This window comes from Rattus rattus, chromosome 18, assembly GCF_011064425.1.
Source record: "Rattus rattus isolate New Zealand chromosome 18, Rrattus_CSIRO_v1, whole genome shotgun sequence".
Classification (NCBI taxonomy): Eukaryota; Metazoa; Chordata; class Mammalia; order Rodentia; family Muridae; genus Rattus; species Rattus rattus.
The window spans coordinates 15,557,755-15,577,563 of NC_046171.1; the positions used below are offsets into that span (position 1 = coordinate 15,557,755).

Here is a 19,809-nt window from a genome sequence, read left to right on the forward strand (position 1 = left end):
GTAGCGTCAGAAACGGAGGTGGAGCAGGACCGGCAGCGGAGGCAACGGAAGCAGTCCTCCCTCCCTACCCGAGTTCTCTCTCCCTTTGGCCGAACCCACTCACTTAGCTCTCCGTGAAGAGCCCCAGACACCAGAGCCCCACAGCTCTGTCTGAACGTACTCCCTGCTTCAGAGCGGACGGCCAGGAGCCTGTGTGCTGGATGCTGTGTCTAAGATGGGTGGGACCCTAGCTCTGTTTGAGAAGGGCTACTTAGAACGGATCCCCCTTTCCCTCTTCCTTCTCCTCTCCCTTCTCCTCCCCCTCCCTTCCTCTCTTTGTTCATTTTTGAAACAGGGACTCATCTAGCCGAGGCTACCCTTCCTATGCAGTAGAGGGCAGCCTGGAACTCCTGGTTCTCTTGCCTTTGGCTCTGTCACGTTCAGCTCACAGGTGTGCACCACCATAGCTGGCTCATGACAACTTTTTTTTTTTTTTTTTTTTTTTTTCGAGCTGGGGACCAACCCAGGGCCTTGCGCTTTTGCTAGGCAAGCGCTCTACCACTGAGCTAAATCCCCAACCCCTCATGACAACTTTCTTATAATGAATTACAGTTAAGAGAACAGATAGATTGTTCCCTTTTAGACTTCATCAGTTTAAAAAATACCCATACATATATAAAAACAAAAAAGAAACAAAAGACGACAAAAATATTTAAGCATGCATTTGCTGGCTATTCAGTGCTCAATACTATTTATTTGCGAGGGGTGTTTGTTTGGTTTGTTATTGTTTCTTAACATTAGAAAGGAAAGAAGTGGCCACAATCGGGAGTAGCCTTGAGAGACTCTAAGGAACACAGAGCAGAAGCACGCCAGGAGGAAGCTCGTTGTCCCTGAGAAGGTTCCAGTTCGCTCCGCCTCGGTAGATGCTTTCTGCTGTTCAAACAGGGTCTCAGTCAACAATGGGCCTATAGACAGCAGAGGGCCCCTACCCAAGGATGTAACCCCAAAGTCTTCTGGCCTGCAGCTGACAGTGTGGGATTCGAGAGCCAACACCCCCAGACAGCTGCTGGGCGCCTAAGGACGATGAGTGACGCTTGTTCGTGTGGGAGCCAAACACCTGTTGCCAGCCATTCCCAGCTCTCTGGCTAAAGCCCCGCCTCCTGGGGATTCTGGTTTTACTGCTGTGGGACCTCTAAACCACAAGCAGGAAAAGGCTGTGTTGTATAAGAAGGCCTGGGTGGCCTAGAAGCTAAGAGCTGTCTCAGGACAATTGAGAGCTCCCAACAACCCATGGGGCGGGGTGTGGGGGGGTGGGGGTGGGGGGAGGCGGCGGCAACTGTTGGGTAGCACAGCCTCTGAGAGGACACGCGAAGCCGTTCAGGCATTTGTAAAGGAAGAGACTTTATATATATATATATATATATATAAACCACAAAGCAGGTGACTTCTGTTTCAGAGAGAGAGTCACGCTGGTTTCAGTCTGGGCAGCTCAGCCTCTCTCCGCTTGCCTCCCCTAGCCCTGGCTGTACAGTCTGGATTCCAGGCTGACATCCTCCCGATCACTACAGTCTCTTGGATGTCTGACTCAGTCACCACGCCATTTCTTTCAAGGTCCTTGAAAATTGCCCACCTGCCACTGGCTCCATTAAGTAGAAATATGGTGGCGGGTACCCCCTACCTGGTTTCAGGGTCCTTTTTGGTTATCTCTTCCACACAATCAGCAATCCTCCCCGAAGGTTTCTCTCTATGGTTTAATCTCCTCCATTCAGTTTCTGAACCATGACATTTCTCCATCAAGATCCCGCATCCAGGGATGGAAAGATGGCGCAGTCTAACAAGCATTAGAACCTGAGTGGGAGCTGGGGTGGCCCCGGCACTAGGGGGGCAAAGACACCGAAAAGCACTCACATAAAGACCCGGCATTCACTCTGTTCTGGGGCTGCCTAATTCAGGCCCCAGGGAACTGAGGCCATTGGACCACGCTTAGCTGAGCTGCTGGGGGCTCCCTATGCCTGGGCTGGCCTCCAGCCCTGCAAGTGCCGGTGCCCCTCCCCCGTCCCTCAGACTCTCAGGTTCAACTGGGGTTGTTCAAATATGACTACAGAGTTCCCAGTCAGGGATCGTCTTGCTCTACAGATGCTTGTTGAAGTAGGGGATTGTGGACTCTTAGTTCTTTTCCTGCTTAGATGAAAATACGAAAGCATATTCTTTGAGGTAGGGCTGGCCCTGGGAAGAGTCTAGGAAACAGAATGGCCATAATGACACATAAAGATTCAAGTCTGAGCATGGTGCCTAGAACATCCTTCCTTGTATCAGTTCTGGTGGGATGTAATTACGCATCCCGGAGCTCAAGCATGCAATTCCGCGATTTTAAGCATATTTAGAGTGCTGTAACAATAGCCATAATCTAATTTTAGAATGATTTCATTATCTCCAGACAAGTCCCATCCCCAATCCCTTCTAAGCGCGTCCAGCCCTTCCCCCAGAACCTTGACAACCTCTAATCTACTTTTCGGCCCATTTGGACACTTCACATAAACAGGATCACACAGCATGTAATTTTTCTGTGACTGGACTCCTCACTGGCACATTGGGACATTTATTCCATGTTATCGCAGACTAATATTCACCACGACAGCCGGCCAAAGAACTTGTTTTTATTTGGCAGTGAATGGATTTTTTTTGTTTATACATTTTCTTTTTTTAAATTAAGATTTATTTATTTTATGTATGTGAGTACACTATCGCTGTCTTCAGACACACCAGAAGAGTGCATCGGATCCCATTACAGATGGTTGTGAGCCACCATGTGGTTGCTGGGAATTGAACTCAGGACCTCTGGAAGAGCAGACAGTGCACTTAACCACTGAACCATCTCTCCAACCCTGTTCATACATTTTCGTTATGAAAAAAAAGTCAGACTGAATACTCATGGGACGAGTCTTTTGTGGTTGGCCATCTTGACTACTCTTTGGTAACTCCGTGTTTAGCATTTAGAGGAACTCCACCATTTCAAACTCTTATCATCGATGTGTGTGTGTGTATGTGTGTGTGTGAGACAGTCTCTTCTACCTTGCCAATACGCAATACCTTCAAAAAAGGATAGTTCATTAAACTAGTCTCCTCTCTCTCTCTCTCTTCTCTCTCCTGTGTGTGTGTGGGGGTAATTGGGGGAGGGGGCGGTTGGTGTTGGACAGACTCTGTGTGCTTAGCATGACTTGGAAGGTCAGATCTACGTCCTAAGGGCCTACATTTCTGACAAATTCTCAAATAATGACTCTTCATAGGCCATGGCTCAAGCAGTAAGATGTCCTTGGATGCTGTCCTTAAGTTAAAGCCTTTGTTGTTGTTGGGTTTTGTTGTTGTTGTTGTTTTGGAGACAGTTATAACTTTGAGTTCACTATGTATCCAAGGATGAGGTGACCTTGAACTCCTGATATGTCTGTCTCTACTCCCCAGCGCCGGACTCTAACCAGTAGACTTAAACCCACTGAGCCATCCCCGGAATTATGCTGAACCATGCCTGGCTTATTTGGAGCTGTGAATTGCACCCAGGGCCTCGCGCTTGCACGGCAAAGACTCTACCCACCGAGCCATCACTTCCGAATCGTTGTCAACTATATAAGGAATCATCACGGGAGCACACCACTGAGGTGTATCTATGAGGTTGCTTCTTGAAAGCTTTAGCCAAGGAGGGAAGATCCATTCAGAGTGTGGATGTGCATTGTATCGGCTGGGGCTTGGACGGAATAACAAGGAGGAAGCCAAGCTCTCTCTGCTTCTTGACTGTGGATGCAATTAAGCCAGTCGCCCTCTCCTGCGTCCATGACATCCATCCAAAGTAGCCTTGCACAAACTGTGAGTCACCATCAGCCTTCCCTTCCTTATGCATTTACCACTGCATTTATCAATGAGAAAGGTAACTAGGATCCTACTCAACTGCGTGGTCAGACGCATGTCTGCAGTAATGTTCAAGGCGCTTGTCCCTTCCAAACAAGTCCTCTAGGGACACAGTGTTGCGGATGGTTTATTGCTTATATTATGCTAATTGGGTCGCTAAACTATACGGGAATTTGCATGTCTGTATGAAAAACACTGTGAGTCCCCGCCCCCAGTTGGCTCTGATTGGTAAATAAAGTTGCTGCCAACCAATGGCTGGGCAGGGAGACAGAGGCGGGACTTTAGAGTTCCCTGGGCAAGGGAACCCAGAGAAGAAGGCTTTAGTACTGCCACGCCAGAGAAGCAGGATCAGACAGGAGAGCTGCAGAAGACAGAGTGACAATATAAGAGCCAGGGAAGAGAGCCCCAAGGGGCTCTCCCTGACTGGGTCTGGGGTAGTAGAGATGGAATATGGATTTTAGTAAGTAATAATTCCGGAGTATCAAAGGGGAGGCGTTAGCAATGTAGAAGTTTGGGAGTAGCCTGGCCGCCGTTGAGCTGCTTAGGGCATATTAAAAATAAGGCTGTGTGTGTGTGTGTGTGTGTGTGTGTGTGTGTGTGTGTGTGTGTGTGTGTGTGTGTGTGTGTGTGAGAGAGAGAGAGAGAGAGAGAGAGAGAGAGAGAGAGAGAGAATGTGTGTGTGTGCCTTTCACTCCAGAATCCACATTGGGGCGGTAGCAAATCGCGAGCGTGCCCACGGCAGACTTTAGAGTGGATTTACACACTACCACAACCATGCAGAGGCTGCTTGTCCCACAGAACATGCTTGGAACTGTAAAGATCGATTGTAGTGAGTGTCAGCATGTGACCCAGACCCAGCAGCATCAACATCACCGGGAGTTTGTTAGAAACACAGAGCAAGGATGTAAAAAACTGTGGTCCACAGTACCAAACATGCTAAAGGTCAAGGGTCACTGGTTTGAAGGAACTTATGCTTCCAAGAGTTTTCCCGGATCCCTGGACGTTGGCCCTTTCTAAAGGCTCTCTGGCTAGTCTATGGCACATTCAGATCTGCACACTACGATTTAAAACTTACTAGTTTAAGGTGACACCACAAGTATTCTCAGCAGGACCCGGGACCAAGCATGATGATGTGTCTTCTCTTCACTCAGTCCTGGTTTATTAAGCATCCTCAGCATATGACCTGTCCTGATTTCTGTGGAAGGATGTCACACACCCTGTCCCTGTATCCACAGAGGGACAGAAAGTGTGTTGGGTGTGAATCACTTCCCTGTAATCAGCTCTTCTCTCCCCTCTTCTTCTTCCCTGTCCTGCTCTCCCCTTCCTTCTATCTTGCTAATCTTGGTTGTTAAGTTGACTGAAGAATCAATTAAATACGAGCTGCTGGGCACTCGAGTGAGCGATTTTCTTACCAGACTATTTGAAACAGGAAGACCCACCCTAAATGCAGACTCCACCTGCTGGTGGCAGCCCAGATAGTAGTTGACAAAAGGATAACGGTTTTTTCTCTGTTTGCCCTCATTTTTTTTTTTTTTTTTTTTTTGGTTCTTTTTTTTCGGAGCTGGGGACCGAACCCAGGGCCTTGCACTTCCTAGGCAAGCGCTCTACCACTGAGCTAAATCCCCAACCCCAATGTTTGCCCTCATTCTTGCTGGCAACCACTCTATCCTGTTCCTTCACCAAGATTACAACCAACTCCTTTTGGGCTTCCAAGACACACTGATGATTAGCAGCTCTCTAGGAATCCTCCAGGCTCCCAGCACCAGATCCATACTGCAGAGACATCCAGCCTCGTGGACTGAGCAGCCACCAGATTCTTGGACTCTCCAGTGTGGGACAGCCATCAGTGGACTTCGTGGACCACATCCTATACACCAATCTAACAAGTGAACGCCCTCCCCCTGCACTTTTTTTTTTTCCAAGACAGGGTTTCTCTGTGTAACCCTGACTGTTCTAGAACTCACTCTGTGAACCAGGCTGGCCTGAACTCAGAAATCCACCTGCCTCGTCCTCCTGAGTGCTGGGATTAAAGGCGTGCCCAGAGAATGCCCTTTTAATGTGCATCCACTCTACCAGATTTATTCCTTTAGGGAAGCCTGACTAATACCCTTACCCTTCCCTCTCCTTTCTTCTCTTCCTTTTCTCTCTCTTTACTTTTCTTTTCCCCACCTTGGTGAACAGATAAGGGACACTCTCCTGGGGTGTGTTTTGTTGAGTTTTGTCTAGAAGCATATGTAGAGTTCATCCGGTAAATAACTAGGCGTCCTTCTATGCCATGAAGAATGCACAATGACAGCAGATGAGCTAGGGTTGGAAAGGAATCGGTGATGAGCTGTGATGGGCATTTTGCATATCTTTGGGGAAGAAGATAACTTAATCTATGACTCTTCGAGCAGTCCATAGGACCTCCAGGAAGAGAGGAAACTTGATGTCCATGTCTTGAGCCCTCAGTGACTTTCAAACAAAAGTTTCCTACCCACAGAGATAGTGGAGGGTGTGTTTTTTGGGGTGGGTTAGTACCAACCACCGAGTCATCTCCCAGGAAGGAGAATTGTCTGGCAATGAGTTCCTGGGAAGTGATGCTATCCCATGACGGTAGCAGGTGACCATAGCCTCGCCTCTGACATGACATCCAAAAGCCATCAGCCTGGGAACTCAACACCAAAAGCAACAGGAGACCGAGACCAGACTGCAAATCTCTGACTCCACTTACAAAGACAGTATCTGGAAGAGCAAAAAGGTAGTGTTCCTGTTCCGGAGCACAAGGATGGTGCCCAAGTGTCCAGCTAGTCTCTGTATAGGTCTTTGTAGAAGGCAGGGCTTAGCTAGTATTTTCCAGAAGTCTCTTTGATCAGAAGTGTTTCCTAACACTCCTGAGTTGGGTCTAGGGGTATGATCAATGAAAAATGGTTCACCGTGTTCTTATTCTAGTGTGTATAAGACCCGGCATTCTGTGATCTGATACAAGAAGGGCCGATCTATGGTTTGGTCCCTGGCTAACAAGATGAATTGCATGTTAATGGCACTCTTCTTTTGAGGGGAGATAAAACAATAACAACAACGATGCGTGGGAAGACACGGCCTATAAAGTGCTGATCAGCAAGCATGAGGACCCTAGATCCATCCCCAGTGCCCATGAACGAATGTACGGATGATGAGGCTTGTGTGTAAAATCAACGCTGAGCAGGTAAAGACAGCAGATACCTCGCCAGGCCAGCCCAATAGGTGAGGCTCAGGTCCCTGTGAGCGACCCTGTCTCAAAAACAAGGTGTACAGCTCCTGGGAGATAATTTCACAAACACACAAACACACACACACACACACACACACACACACACACACACACGCGCACACAGACACACACACGAGCACACACACACACACACACACACACACACACACACACACACACACACACAGAGGGTGGGGGTAGTGGCTTGGTTCTGAGTAAGAAAAACAGTGCCCGGAAGAACGCTGCTAAGTAGAGGCAAGACTGCAAAGGGCCCACGCCATAGCTGATGGGGACCTGGGAACAGGAAAGTGGACCGATGTGCAGACAGAGCAGGACTGCTTGAGTGGACCTCTGCAAAGCACAGTCCCTCAGACCTTTCTGGGCTGCAACTCATCTCTAGTTTGTGCAGAGGGCGTGGCGTTGTTCTTCTGTGGACCACTGCAAAGCAGGAGAAGAGAACTTCCCAGATGTGGCTGATTTAGCTGCAGGGACACTGTAGAAGCCGGGGCACTGAGTGTTTTGAGAAGCAAAACGGGACTCAAAACCATTTCGGATAAGGAATGGATTGACTTTAGTCATCAGAAACCTAAGACTGACCAAAGCTGTCAGAAATCTGAGACTGAGCAAAGCGAAAACTCATCCTGCAGGTGCCAAGCCAAGAAGTCATGGTTGAAAGGACAAGCAAAATCTGAGATCACAGGAATTGAGAAAGGACTAAAGGACGTCTCAGTGGGCAAAATGCTTGCTGCACAAGCCTGAGGACCCGAGTTCGGATGCCGGAGACCTCGTAAGGATCGGATGTGTGGGAAGCTGTCTGCAATTCCATTTTTGGGAGATGGAGACAAAAAGACATAAAGGGAAAACCCTGCCTCAAAAAAATAAGGTGGGGTGCAATTGACGAAGACTCCTCACGCCCCCAGGGGCGAGCGGAGAAGAAACAGAAATATCTAAAAAGGAAGTTAAGATCTGCTGCAGGGTCTGTGCGAGGAGGAGCGACCCGTGATTCACAGCAGCTCCTAAGAGCCGACAGCTCACCTGCTGTCCCGCTTTTTGCAGATTCTGGCCCTTATTCTGCAGAGCGGCTGCAGGGAGTAAGCAGCAGCCTGGTCGCAGCTGTCACCCACGGGTGACCGGACGACGTCCGCGCGGGCGGCAGAGGCCGAGCCTGGGACTACACTTCCCAGTGTGCCAGGCGGGCGGGGCGCGGCGGGGAGGGCGCAGGCTCCTTCCCAGCAAGCGAAGGCGGAAACAAAAGAGCCCGGCGCCGCCGCCCGCACACTCGCGCACCGCGCCCGGGCGCACACGGAGCAGCCCCGCGAGGCGGCAGCCCGGGACACGCGGACCTGCCGCAGCCCCCGCCGCCTGCCCCATGGCGCTGAAGCGGATCCAGAAAGTGAGTGGCTGCTAGGACCGGCCTGGGTGTCCCCGAGAGGTCCCCAGGAGCTCGGGGCGCACGGCGTGGGAGGGGCGCGGGCACTAGGGAGGCCGGGGTGCGGATCGGCCCGCACAGGTGAGGCGTGCATGCGCAGGGTCCGGGTGCTTGGAACCCGGGGCGACCCGATCCGGTCGTGTCCTTTCCAGGCTGAGCCTAGAACCCCGGGTGCCGGTGCCCGTGCGGTGGCCAGATTGCCCCGGGGTGTGTGCATCCCCGCTGGGCTGGGGCTTGCTCTGCAACGGGCGGCCTGCGTGCCCTATCACGCCGTGCGTCCTCACCATGTCCCCGGAGCCCTCCTTCCTGTGTTCGCACCCCGGGCTCCCCGGGAGGACAGGGAAGGTGTGGTGGGCCTACGGCCTTTATTCTCAGAGCGTGGGGCTGGGTCTTTCTGGGCTTTGCAGTCGGATGGTGCTCAGTGGGAGGAAAGGGTTGGGGAAGCGGGATTGGGGCGGAGGAGCCAGCAGAAAGCTCTTGCCCCTGCTATTTTGGTGGTTCTGCACGCAGCTGTCACTTCAGGTCACATAGCTGCACCGAGAACATAGTTGCTGATACACAGCAAGATGACCTCCTGGCTGTGATTCAAGGCGAGGCAAGCCAAGCTGGTTGTTGGTTTTGTTTGTTGCTTTTTTTTGTTTTTTAAACATCCTCATGATAAACTTAGAGGTAGAGTTGAAGACACAACACTAAGGACCACAAATTAAACTGTTTGGATGCTTTGATGCATGAGTAGAGAATGAGGAAGACAATCGAAGGGTCAACACCTAGGATCTGTCCCAACCCTCTCTTTGTATTCTTTACCGCACCCATTTCTCTTGTTGGCCTGTCCCCTGACTCAAGTGTCTTTTAACATTTTACAGCCGGCAGCCCTTGCTGCTGGGAACCGGGTGTTTGGGAACGCTTTGGAAGCAAATGCGCAAATACGCCAACAGTGGATAATGTGTTTGGTAATTGATTTCACAAGAAATGGATGGCTCCCCAAACGTTTTTATCAACCTTTCCAGCTACACTTGACTGCAAATGTTCCGAGTTAGTCGGCAGGCATCTTTCGGTACAGAGGACAGCAACTTTTACACGCAGCCAGATTTTGGGGTTCTTTTTTTGGTTCGAACATCAGCTGTGTAGATCGTCGCCGTTCTTTGTACCGCTGAAGGTCAACTCGGTATAAAATGTAAGATCAGCGTTTATTAAATAATGACGTTTTCTCGTTGGAAGATAACGTGGCTGCGCTTTATTTTTAACCGTATAAACAAGCCTAAATTTGAAGCCGCAGCCGTCATTGCCTTGCTGACTTCTGATCGCCAATGTTCTGTTGGTTTCCCCTTTGGAAGTTTTCAAACTTTGCTTCTTTTCGTGATGGTGAGGCATTCTATGTGGCTTTGTACTCTCTCTCTCTCTCTCTCTCTCTCTCTCTCTCTCTCTCTCTCTCTCATGCGCACACACACAGTAGCTCTTAGATGTCATAGGTATTATCTATAGAATATATCCATTCAGAGAAACAATATATTACTGGATGTGTAGTCTTGATACGTCTAATTGATCATGCTAAGCTTGACTTATGTATTTGACTTAGTATGGCAAATGTCCACACCTTCTTTCTTTTTCCTTTCTTTTTTCTTTTCTTTTCTTTTTTCTTTCTTTCTTTCTTTTTTTTTTTTTTTTTAAGATTTTGGGTGTTAAACAGAATTGTCTAATATTACGATAACCTTAAATACAACTGATGGCAAATCTGTGACAAACTGGTATTGTGGAGAAGACATGGGAGGTCACATGATTCTATGTTCCCCTCCTTGACTGCCACGAATCATCAGTCATACATGCCAGCCACCGCGTTCGCCCCCAACGAATTCTACCGTCCTCTTCCTTTCTCGCCTGTCATCTTGCTTAGAACCAAGTCCAGGTCAAATAGGCCACCCATGAGCTGCATCAGTGCCCTCTGGTATCCTGTGTTCCCATTCTCATTTGAATCTTGTTCAGCCCAACAAATGGAGTTCAATGCGAACCTTTGGCCTTTAAAAAAATTTTGTTTTTAGTGTGTGTATCTGTGAGTACATGCCACATGTGTGGGAGTGGCCACAGAGGCTAGAAGAGGTAAGAGAGAGCATCAGGTATCCTGATGCCAGAGCCATAGGTGGTTGTGAGCTGTCTGACGTGGGTGTTGGGAATTGAACTTGGGTCATCTGAAGGAGCAGTTCTTCACTGCTGAGCTGAGCCATCTCCCAAGCCTCTAGCCGCCGCCGCCGCCGCCGCCGCCGCCGCCGCCGCCGCCGCCGTCTTCTTCTTCTTCTTCTTCTTCTTCTTCTTCTTCTTCTTCTTCTTCTTCTTCTTCTTCTTCTTCTTCTTCTTCTTCTTCTTCTTCTTCTTCTTCTTCTTCTCCTCCTTCTCCTCCTCCTCCTCCTCCTCCTCCTCCTCCTCTTCTTCTTTCTCTTCCTCTTCCTCTTCCTTCTTCTTCTTCCTCCTTCTTCTTCTTCTTCTTCTTCTCCTCCTCCTGCTCTTCTTCCTCTTCCCCTTCCTCTTCCTCTTGTTCTTCCTCCTCCTCTTCTGCTTCTGCTTCTTCTTTTTCTTCTCCTCCTCCTCCTCTTCTTCAATATCTTTTAAAGCAATGACGTGATAACTTCACCATTTCTTTACCTAAAAGTATCAGCCCTTGATGTTCATGGAACCCCAGCTTGGCGGTGGGGTAGCAGAGAATACAGGGAGAGAGACAGTCCCCAGGGCAGGGAGCAAAATCACTGTAGAGCCCAGGGCTGCCAGTGGGAAGATGCTGGACCTGGAAGCTGAGGTGGGGTTAACATGGAAAGGTCAAAAGCCCTGATGTTCTCCTGTGTTCTCTTCGTCCAAAGACAGAAGCAGGGGCTGGAGTTGAGACGCGTTTTGCTCAGGCTTAATCTCCTGAGACGGGATTTGGCACGTTTGAGAATAATGTTCGCAGCTTCTCATTTCTCCACCTATGAAAAGAACAAAGCTGTTGAATCGAAACTGTGTTTTTCTACAAAGCGTGCGGACAGAGGCGCTTCAAATATATCCCCATGCTGGAGTAGACTAAAGGATTTAATGCTCTAATTTAGACATCCTGTGCCAGTTCTGCATTTCAGCTCATAAATTTACACACCCGTGGCCTATTTTTAGACGCAGGAGAAAGATGTTATTACAGTCGCCTAAATCACTGAAGGGATAAAGTTTGAGCAAAATCTGAAGGAAGAAGCCTGTGACGGATTCAACAAAAGAGAGCAGCTTTTGGTCGGGTGTCTATTGTTAGTTGTTTTCTAGGTGTTTCTTCTGTGAACACCGTTTTTTCAGTCCTCGGTACACTTTGCTTTGAAGAAAAAAAAATAGCACTTTTTAAATGATAAATGTTACAATATACTACTGGACACTTTGAGACCTAAGGGAGAAAGAACCCTAGTGTAGCCATCGTCAATGTCGTCAATGTCGTCAACGTCGTGGTCTCTCTCCCTTTGTGTTTACTTTCCAGAAGGAATTTTAGGTAATAATCATGCTACATGGTATGTGCTAGAACTCGCCTTTTTTTTTTTCTCTCTCTTTTTGTCTGTCTTCTGAAGAGTGAAACAAAAGGCTTTTCTTTCACACATATCGTGACACAGATAATTATCCTTCCCTGTATAGTGTTCTGTCCCCAAATGAAACATTTGGGACTGGGAGTGTGGCTCGGCGCTAAAACACACACACCTACTGCTTTCAAGGCTCTGGGTTCAACTGCCAGCACCACAAGAATAAATAAGTTGCCTCTTGGTTCCAAAGAATCGAACATTTGGCTTTTAAATAATTAAATCTAAATCGCGTGCACGAACGCAAATGAAAATGCAATTTCTGTAACTGCTTCGAGCTGCCCTGGTTTTGATTTCTGTGATTCTGAATCACAGTGCCTGTGCTGGCCTAGTAAACACCGTATCTAAGGCAGCCAGACCCTCTGCGCTTGTGTCATCCAGGGCAACAGAGGATCCAGCTTTTGTTCCTGGCTGTGTGACAGACTTCAGTTTTCTTACCCATACACGTCCCAAAGGATGACAGCCACCACCATGTGCAGAGGTCCATCTGCCTAACGCCATGACAAAAGCTTACCCTGGGCGAGTTGTTTGCTCCTTCATGAGGCTGTGGGGCTAGAAACAATCTTATCCCCATTCTGCAGATGGTAAAACAAAGGCACAGAGGTGTTAACCGGGGTTCCCAGGCTCCCATATGTGGAGTATGGAAATGGTTAGGATTCCAAATGGGACAGTCTGCCCAGAGATGATGTAAGCACGGGCTTCTCCCACCATCACGTTGTTGAGGTTTTTTTTGTTTGTTTTGTTTGTTTTGTTTTTTGTTTTTAACTGAAAGACATGGAGTCAAGGGGCTGGGGGGGGTTAACTCAATTGGTAAAGTGCTCACATGGCACACACATCCCTGGCATGGTGGCTCCCTCCTGCTATCCCAGCACTCAGGAGAGACAGGGTTGGGAAGGATCAGTTCAAGGTCAGCCTCAGTTTCTTTCTTTTTTTTTTTTTTCTTTTCCGGAGCTGAGGACCGAACCCAGGGCCTTCCGCTTGCTAGGCAAGTGCTCTACCACTAAGCGAAAGCCCCAATCCCCGTCCTCAGTTTCATACTGAGCTGGAGGCCATCCTGGACTGTGAGACCCTATCTCAAAGACAAACACGTAAGAAAGATTTAAGTCAGGAATTTATGGAGACAGCGCTCAGTGAGATGATGGTCAACCCTGTAATTAGGACTCTGCTTGTTTAATCGCCACCCGGGCTCAGCTCTGAGTGATGCTCAAACCCTGCCCCTCAGAGATGACCCTCGTCACTAAACACTGGAGAATAACAGCTTCATTCATCTCCCCATGCCCCTGGAAACGTTGACTCCTCCGGAGGGATTTAGAAAAGCAACTGCTTGGAGTTCTTTTTTATTTTTTTAAAGATTTATTTATGTATTATATATGAGTGCACTGTAGCTGTCAGACACACCAGAAAAGGGAATCGGGTCTTATTACAGATGGTTGTGAGCCACTATGTGGTTGCTGGGATTTGAACTCAGGACCTCTGGAAGAGCAGTCAGGGCCCTTAACCACTGAGCCATCTCTCCAGCCCCCTTTGGAGTTCTTTAGATAGCTTGATGGTATCATTTTATTGTGGAGTTTTCACTTGCCATAATTGTGAATTGGACCTATTGTTTAAGTGGCTGTGGTGGCTTTCAGTAGTAATTCATGTTAGAAGATGAAATGCAAGAGGACGGGCTGGAGAGATGGCTCAGTGGTTAAGAGCGCTGACTGCTCTTCCAGAAGTCCTGAGTTCAAATCCCAGCAACCACATGGTGGCTCACAACCATCTGTAATGGGATCGGATGCCCTCTTCTGGTGTGTCTGAAGACAGCGACAGTGTACTTATATATAATAAATAAATTAAAAAAAAAATGTTTAAAAAGAAATGCAAGAGGACAGAAGGAGAGAGATAGCCCCAAAGAAAACATACCGAGCCCAGGATCTTTAGTGTTTGTAGATGATCAGTTTGCCTCAAGGGGAGAGGAAGCAGTATTCTTTCTCGAGGAAGAATCCATGATGAGGGGCTGGAGAGATGGCTCAGTGGTTAGAGCACTGACTGCTCTTCCAGAGGTCCTGAGTTCAATTCCCAGCAACCACATGGTGGCTCCCAACCATCTGTAATAAGACCTGATTCCCTTTTCTGGTGTGTCTGACAGCTACAGTGCACTCATATATAATAGACACATCAGAAGTGGCATGGACCTCATCAGAAGTGGACTCAGGACCTCTGGAAGAGCAGTCAGTGCTCTTAACCTCTGAGCCATCTCTCCCGCACAGATTTTGCTTTCCATAAACCCCTGAAATTAAACTCAGTCTTTTGCCCCCATCTGTACATTTTTTTTCCCTTTATGATATCAAAGGTGCAGGAAGATGAGATAACTTATCCTAGAGGAAGTGTTCTGAGGAGATAAATAGGCTTAGATGAGGCTGCTGATGTCTGTTCACGGGAGTCAGATATATAAACACCAAAGGATGGATGTAGATCGCCCCCAGGAACCCAGGAGCATCCCTGCCCCTTCGACTCCAGTGTTGCTAATCAAAAGTGGTACAAGGAAGCTAATGGTTGCTTAGCAACATGTTGGTCCCCACCCCCTTCTAAATATTGGGAAAAAATGATATTTTATTGAAAACAGGCATTAAGTGACTCGACCATTCTCTCACCCATCAAAGTCCTGGAGTGACACTGGGTTGCCCAGTAGGCCTGGGTTTGTAATTTGAGGGCCACCCAACGGAGAACATAGGTGTGGGAATGCAGACTGTCTATGTGACCTCCCTCCACCCCCTGCCCCAGAAGCTGAGGTCATGCCCATTTGGTTTACTTCCTGGTTTAGCTTCACACAGATAGCACAAGGGCCTTCCACAGGCAGTTCTCCTGTGGGTGGAAAGGAAGCAGTTACCGTCTAGAAGCTCAGTTCCCCCTGCCTTGCCTCTTCCTGGGTAGTTTTGCCAATCACTCTTTCTGACCTTGTGTATGTTGCATATCTTAAGGGATGCCATATTGCTTCATGGGAAGAAGGCTCTCAGGTTTAAAGTATCCTCTTCAAAGGAGTGGACAGGGCCACATCCACATCCATCCTTAAACTTTAAACTTGTTTAGATACCCTCACCCCCAATGCGCGCGCATGCGTGCGTGCACACTCATGCTCAGGGGGCTACTTTCCGCTGGTACCATAGAGTTTGGGAATATATAGCTAGCTAGGTAGCACTGCAGAGAACTATGTATATGTGAGGACCAAGTCATGATGTAAAGACTGTTTTCTTATGCATAGAGCTGAACGTTTTGAAAATCACTAACTAATGTGACCAAACGAGGCAACTCTCCCAGGAAGCCCTGCCCTTGCGTATATGTACTATCTCTCCCTTACCACCTAGGCTGAAATCTCTGTTAAAAATCTTTACTTAAATTCCAACTCTTACTTCATAAAACAGGGCCCGCCTGTCATCCACACATAAAGATAAAATGTTCTGGGCTTAGATACATTTCCAGTTAATACAAAGTGTCAACACTCAGACACTCATTGTTTTCTGCCTCAAGTAGCAACAAAGTATACAGTCAGTGAGGTCCCACTATAGTGTTCAAGAATAGCACCTTGATTATTTTAATGATTGTTACTTTGAGACAGATTCTGTATAGCCAGCCTCAGACCATGTTCTTTCTACCTTAGCTTCCTGACTGTTGGGATCCATTGGTGTGCAATACTATGCCCAGTTTAAGATGGATTTTTTCAAATATAAACATTATTAAAGACCTGCTCTTTGCCAGTTATTCAGGAGGGAACTCTGGGGCTGGAGAGATGGCTCAGTGGTTAAGAGCACTGAGTGCTCTTCCAGAGGATCTGAGTTCAAATCATAGCAACCACATGGTGGCTCACAACCATCTGTAATGGGATCTGATGCCCTCTTCTGGTGTGTCTGAAGACAGTGACAGAGTATTCATGTGTATAAAAAATAATATGAAATAATTTTTTGAAGAGGAGGGGGGGCTCTGAGGGCTGGAGAGAGATGGCTCAGAGTGTGTTTGCCATTATTCCAGAGGACTTTGGTTTCCCAGCATCCACACCCTGTGGAGCTCTAGGGGGTCCAATGCCCTCTTCTGGTCTCTGCAGGAAACCACACACATGTGCACATACACAGAGAGATAAAAATCAAATGAAGATTTTAAAAAAAGAACAGAGCAGTGAAAGGTAATATTTAATAACAAGTTCCTGCTTTATGCACATTTTAAAAATAGATTTTCTCTCTTTTTCGATTTTTTTTTTCCTGAAACACCATGTCTCTTGGTTAAAATAAACTAAATGGTAAGTTTTGATAATGTAGCACTCAAAAGGCAGTATAGGGGCTGGAGAGATGGCTCAGTGGTTAAGGCACTGGATGCTCTTCCTGAGGTACAGGTTTGATTCCCATACCCACATACTGCCTCACAACCGTCTGTGACTCCAGTTCCAGGGAACCTGACACCGTCTTCCAGCCTCCACAGGCTCCAGACACGTTGCCATTCAGTCAAGCAAAACACCCCTGCATACAAAATGATAAAATTAAACTCATTTAAGACATCAACCATTTAAACCAAGCAAATAAGACTAAGTGGGGAGAGGTGATAGGTAGCCTATTCCTTATGTCTAGAGTCTGCCCTGCGTTTTAGGAAGTGTGCAGTCATGTCCTGTCATGTTTTCCTTGGCTCTCACAGTGTCTTTGAACACAATTACTTCTCAAAGCTTATGAAGTAGTGTCATTTTAAACCTTTCAGGAGCTCCCAAGCGAAAGAGAGAGAGAGAGAGAGAGAGAGAGAGAGAGAGAGAGAGAGAGAGAGAGAAAGAGAGAGAGAGAAGATAATTCTTTTTCATTTGCTTATTCTTGTGTGCTGTTTCTCTTGAGCACATAGCCTGGCTTGCTTTAGCACAGGGGAGCAGAGCACACCAGCTGTCACGATCCTGGGGTGAGTGGATCTGAGTGAGAAGAGTGCTGTACTAGAGGTCGGACAGTCTAGACCTTGGTCCTAGGTTTATCATTTGACCCTGGCCAGGTCAAGCTACTAAGTGAATTCAAGCATCTCAACGGTCTCTTCTGTATATTTGTACGTTGTGTCCATTATACATATGTGTGTTTGTGCATGTGCGTGTATAATAACAACCTCTAATTCTCTTCCCCACTATGGCGGGGGGATCGAACCCATATGCTATGCAGAGGGCTCTACCAGTGATCGGTATCCAGAGCCTCCCTTTCATAATGAGATCTGTCATTTCTGTTTTGTTTTATTCGGTAAATATCTGAACTTGTCACAAGGTTAAAAAAAAAAAAAGAGCTGTGTGTTCTGCAGCCATGTGAGATAAATTCTGATGCGTTTGAGATATAAGAAAATTTCAGTGTTGGCATTGTAATGTGTAATAGATCGTTAGTGGATCCTCTGATAAGAGATCAATTATTTGTGATACAAATAAGTGTTTCTATGGTGAACTGGTACTGTAACACGATTTTCTAATTCCGTTTAGCTTCTATCTCTTTGACAGGTGTCTTGGCCCTTTAAGGGTACCCCCCCAGGTAATTAGAGAGAGCTGCCTTATGTAACTGCCTCATCGGTAGACTTTTAGGGATCCCAAGAGATACATTTTATAGAATACCTTCTGATTCAAGGGATACTAAATGAGTGAGGAGATTCATGGGAAAGTGGGTCCAACTACTAATAAAGGTAGGAGGAAAACTGTAACTATAAGTAACCAGATGTAAGGAAATACCAACCACAAGGAAAGAATAATGCGTCTATGCTGTCCGGAGCTCTTTTGTGGAAAAGATGGACTTAGAGGTAGATCTGGAGGAGGGTGAAAGACATAGAGGCTCCCTATTTGTATAGAAAGCTGAAGAATTCAAGACACAAGACTTGATTAACTTGGAGCCGATAACCGTGCCTTTGGGAAGCACGGATGGAGTAGGTCATGGGACCTTGGTGAATGGAGGCCATGCAGAGATTTGTCTACAAGCAGAGGAGCAGAGGCTGCCTGGTGAAGCCATGCTAATCTGGAGCTGGTTGGACAGGATGCAGTGTCATTCTCCCCGCACAGTGTTATTCTGATGAATGTCTTGAACAAAGGCAAGTGAGGGATCCTGGGAATAGAGTAGGGACCCACTGAGGGTGAGAGAAAACTGCCGACCGATTAAACAATGTTTAAGGGAAGGCTTGAAGATAAAAGGTGAGGTTGGTAAAATTAATGGGGGGGGGAGAGAATATGAATGTGTGTGTAAGGTGAGAGGGGAGGTGATTAAAGAGGAAGCCATGTTGAACAATACAGTACAGGCAAAATAGTATTTTGGGAAATCGAAAGTCATCTTGAGTAGGACAAAGATGTCTTTCTTTCTCCTTCCCTCTTTCTCCCCTCCCCCTCCCCTCCCCCTCCCTCCCTCCCCTCCCCCCCCCCCCCCCTCTCTCTCCCCCCCCCCCTCCCCTCTCTCTCTCTCTCTCTCTCTCTCTTTCTTTCTTTCTTTCTTTCTTTCTTTCTTTCTTTCTTTTCTAATCTGGACCTAACTGTGCACTCTCAATTTGCCTTAAAGTCACTGCGTAGCCCAGGCCAGCTTCAAACTCATGATCCTGGTGTTCCAACTTCTGAGAACCACCAGCAGTGTATACCACCACTCCAGCGGTAAACCTTACTTTGCAACCTATCACAAAGGCCCGATGTGGCTGGTGGCCTTGTGGACATGTTGCTGTCGGCACCGTGTTAGGTGGAAAAATCCAAAGAGCTGCTCACACTCAAGTGTTTTTAACTGGGTCCATGGCAGGGGGGCACGGAAGTGAGAGGGTGGGAATAATGAGGGATTCTCTGGAGTTGCTCCGACCCAACCGTCCCTGCCCCTTCCTTAGCCCTTCATGTTAAGTCTTCAAGATCGCCGGGCTGCAAGTCTCTTCAGGCTCCTCCCCCTGACGTCAGGGTGCGCCTGGATGCTTCAGTGAGCTCTGTCCAACTCCTTACGCTGATAGGGCTCTGCTCTGACTGCAGCAGACGCCTTGACCCTGTGGGCCTCCACTGGCTTGCATGCAGTTGCCTTCTAGAACCTTCTGGGGAGGGATAAGGACCAGGGAGAATCAGAACACTTTGGTGTACTTACTAGTGAGAGGGTATGGGACACTGGGGTAGTCAGGAAGGAAAGGAGTCAGATGACCAGAGCTAGAGTTTAGGTCACTGTCATGAATACATGCATCTCAGCTGCAAGACTTCCCAAAGCAGATTAGCATGTAGCTTGGATTTGTTTAAAGTATATTTTACATGCTTTGGATGTGTCTAAAGTATATTTTATGTAATGCCTCGGCTGGAACTGTATGTGCAATTGTATGTGTACATGGAAGTAACTGAGGGCCTTCTATTTCAAAGGATTCTAGAAGGCTGGGAGATGGTTCAGTGGGCAGAGCCACATAAAGCCAGGTGTGGCAGGGTGCATGTGTAGTCCTGTAATCCTAGCACTCCTGTGCTGAGGTGGGGACAGGAGAACCCCCGAGAGCTTGCAAGTCAGCCAGCCTGGTGTCCACAGAGACCCTGTTTCAAACAAGGTGGCAGGTAAGGACCGGCATGAGGTTGTTCTCCGACCTGCACATGCTCTCCAGGGTATACAGACGCCCTCTCTCTCTCTCTCTCTCTCTCTCTCTCTCTCTCTCTCTCTCTCTCTCTCACACACACACACACACACACACACACACACACACACACACACACACACACACACACACACACGAATGTG

The 19,809-nt window shown here is 47.7% G+C and overlaps 1 protein-coding gene across 1 annotated transcript in view; it reads left to right on the forward strand.

Moving 5' to 3' along the window:
* Positions 1 to 8,360: 8,360 nt before the first annotated feature.
* Positions 8,361 to 19,809, forward strand: part of Ube2d1 (ubiquitin conjugating enzyme E2 D1) — a 33,015-nt gene continuing 21,566 nt past the window's right edge. Inside the window, exon 1 of the mRNA XM_032888743.1 lies at positions 8,361 to 8,504. Coding sequence (XP_032744634.1) covers positions 8,481 to 8,504 — 24 coding nt within the window. The 5' untranslated portion in view covers positions 8,361 to 8,480. The remainder of the gene's footprint in view (positions 8,505 to 19,809) is intronic.